The sequence below is a fragment of the Colobus angolensis genome, unplaced genomic scaffold, assembly GCF_000951035.1.
Source record: "Colobus angolensis palliatus isolate OR3802 unplaced genomic scaffold, Cang.pa_1.0 Scaffold387, whole genome shotgun sequence".
Lineage (NCBI taxonomy): Eukaryota > Metazoa > Chordata > Mammalia > Primates > Cercopithecidae > Colobus > Colobus angolensis.
The window spans coordinates 866,583-869,619 of NW_012117232.1; the positions used below are offsets into that span (position 1 = coordinate 866,583).

A 3,037-nucleotide genomic window follows, 5' to 3' on the forward strand; every position below is an offset into this window, starting at 1 on the left:
AGAAGCAATCAAAAAAACCTAAAACTTTACCAATCCTCCAGAAGGCATTAGACTTGACATTACAAATGCTACAAACAGAACATCTTAGGACAGTGAACTTTAGCTGATACACTGGGATAGTTTTGAAGAAAGAGTACACACATATTTTTCAAGAATAAAGTTTTAATAGGAAAAGGAAGCAGAGCATGGCATGGGCCAATATTTAGATTTGAATAATTATTGATAGCCTCCCCATGTTGGGCAGGGAGCCAGGGATTTTTGCATATTCTAGCTAATTCAATTTAATTCTTTATAAAAACAATTTGAGGTGAGTCTTATCCATTATTTATATATGCAGAAACCTAGGCTGAGGGAGGTAAAATGACCTATCCAAAAGCCACTTAGCTAGCAAATGACAGCTTTGCTCGAACATTATCATATGATGCTATGGAGACAGAAGAGAAGAATGCAGTGTTTGTGTTCGGACAGCATGCACCGTTTGGTTTGGCAGGATTGCGAGATACACCAAAGGTAGGGGGAACCTTGAGTACCAAGGTAAAGAGGTGGGAGTTTATTAGTTAGGTAGTGAGATAATGGTTTTTTGAGTCAGAGGGGACATTGGTAGAGCTAAAAAACATTGCCTCAGAAACATTGATCTGCTATTGTTGTCTAGGATGAATAGAAATGAGGCAGAGTGAGGCCAGGTGACCAGTTAGAGGAATTGTGTGGGTGTTGGCAGGGGAAACAGAAAACTATCTTCCATCGAGTCTTCAGATCCATTAGGAATGGCTGGCTGACGTCAGAGTTCGCCCTGTGTAGGTAGCTGCCACTTTTCATTGTAGGTTTCTCAAGGACTTGCTCCTAGAAAAAGCCTGGCTCAAAAGTAGATAAAAAAATAGGCAACTGCTTAAGTGTGAAATTTACAAAGTTCCTCTCCAAAAAAGCCCACCTCCTCTCTATCACTAGTGGGCCTGACATCTTACCAAAGGGGCTCTATTCTTTCAAGAGTTGAAAAAGTGACTATTTGCGGATTGGAGGCAAAAGGAATACTGAGAAATGTCCTTACTAGCAGTGTCAAGGCAAGTGACATAAATGTGTGTGGGGCAACTTGTATGACACTGTGAAAACGTCAGCATATTTGCTCTATCTAAAGCGGTAACAGCCTCTCTGAGGGAGGGGCTCAAAGTCCTGGATCTGCTGATTTTTCAACAGTAACATCCTCTCCAAGGTTTTTTTTTTCCCCCCCTCTTTTGGGAAAACCCCCGATTTAAACTATTGCAGCCTCTTTACATTTTTTAATATCACTGTGCTGGCCACATTCAGATCTCCATTTGCCACTGTTGGTTTTGATACCGCTTTTCCAAAACCTTTCCAAATTTGAGAGCCATCTTTAGTAAAACTGGGCATGGAGCTGATTGGTTGGGATTGCTGAGAGGGGAGAGAGAAAAGTTTGGGTATTAGGCAGGAACTGCAAGGAGGACCTGGGCCATATGCCGGACATCCTAGTGCCTGGGCCTTGAAAGGGAGACTGGTCGCTGACATGGCAATATCTGTTGCAACCCAGGCTTCCTGGACGACCACCTTGGAGCACATCTCTGAGCACAACAAGGGCTGGGCAGTGCTTGTGTTTCTCTCCGTTCCAGTTGGCCCCTTCCCATTGACATTACAGTAACGCAGCTGTGTGCTGTTTGAAAAAGCATCCCTAGTTACACAGAATGATTTACAGGACACCAGACTCTGCATTTCAGAGGTCTCCAGTGTACCATAAAATATATATTATAAAGGAATAATCTTTATCTGAACTAAAGCTGCAGTGAAGGAAACTCGTGTCCAGCTGAGAGCAGCAGTGAGCTTTTGTTCACTCAGGGAAAAGTCCGTGTTCTTCATCTTATTTGATTAATATTTTTTTTTCCTCTTTGGCACTAGGTATCTCGTTAATATTTAGACATTATATACATTGTCTTTCAACTGGTTTTCCTATTACGTGATCAAACAAAACCAGAGATGCCAGTCACAGCAGCCAACAAGGGGAAAGCAGCCCCGTCAGGCACCCAGCTGTGGCTGGGGGGCAAATGGGACTCACTAGAGCCACCCCCAGGAGGCACCTGGCGGAGCTCTGTGCAGAGCCAGCCCCTGTTGCGGAAAGCAGAGTTTGCTGGAGTGCCTCAGTTGATCACTTTGTCTCTTTCTCCCATTTCCCTCACTTCCCTGAGCAAGATGCAACAGGAAGCAAAGCCTATTTGTGAATCTTCCAAGGCCTTCTGATGTTTTACCATTTTTCCCCCAGGAGACGGAGGTGAGGGGTGGAGATCTCTCTGCAAAGCAAATACACTTAAAAAATTTCAGCGAGGCGATGCACAGACACCCTGCAACCCAGCTTGTCTCTGCTTATTAAGTGTTCAGAGCGACAATGGTCCCACACTATTTCAGTCCAGGAAACCATGAACTCCGTTAGTGGCAATGCCCCCGAAGAGGCGCAGGTGTGTGCACCTGTGATTAAGCGTGTCGAGGAGGGGATAGCCTCATCTCTTGGAGCAGAAAGTGTTTTCACCTGGTAATGGGACAGAGGGAAAAGCTCTGGGGCTGGGAAACCTGGGGGCTTGTGTCAAAGCTCCACCCATCAGGAGCTTCAAGAGAAGATGGGGGTGGGGGGGTGGCTGGAAAGATGGAAGTTGGGATGGGAAAGCGGTTGTAGAGAAGGATTCACTCCTGGGCCAAAGGCAGGAGGATATCCCGGGCGAGGGAAGGGAGGGTCGGAGATGGGCTGAGTTGGAGTCCCAGGGGGAAAGCGGAAGCGAGAGCTTCGTCACCCGCTGTCTTCCAGCTCCCGGTGCGCGGCACCGGCGGCTGGCTTTGGGCTCTACCTCTCTAAAAGTACTGGGGCAAAGGAATGGAGAACACGGCGTCCCGAGCTCCCAAGGGAGGGGAGTACGCGAGGTGGGGTGGGGAACACCCCAAGTGAGTGTATGCTGGGGGGCTGGGGGGCACGATCTCCGCTCTCCCGGGTGCCCCAGCCCTAGCGCACGCCTCCGCTCCTGCGCCCCCCTTCGCAGGCGCG

At 47.7% G+C, this 3,037-nt stretch overlaps 1 protein-coding gene across 1 annotated transcript in view; it reads left to right on the forward strand.

Moving 5' to 3' along the window:
- The first annotated feature begins 426 nt into the window (after nucleotides 1-426).
- Nucleotides 427-3,037, forward strand: part of HS3ST4 (heparan sulfate (glucosamine) 3-O-sulfotransferase 4) — a 459,643-nt gene continuing 457,032 nt past the window's right edge. Inside the window, exons 1-2 of the mRNA XM_011954627.1 lie at nucleotides 427-510; nucleotides 2,376-2,533. Of these exons, the coding sequence (XP_011810017.1) occupies nucleotides 427-510; nucleotides 2,376-2,533 (242 nt within the window). The remainder of the gene's footprint in view (nucleotides 511-2,375; nucleotides 2,534-3,037) is intronic.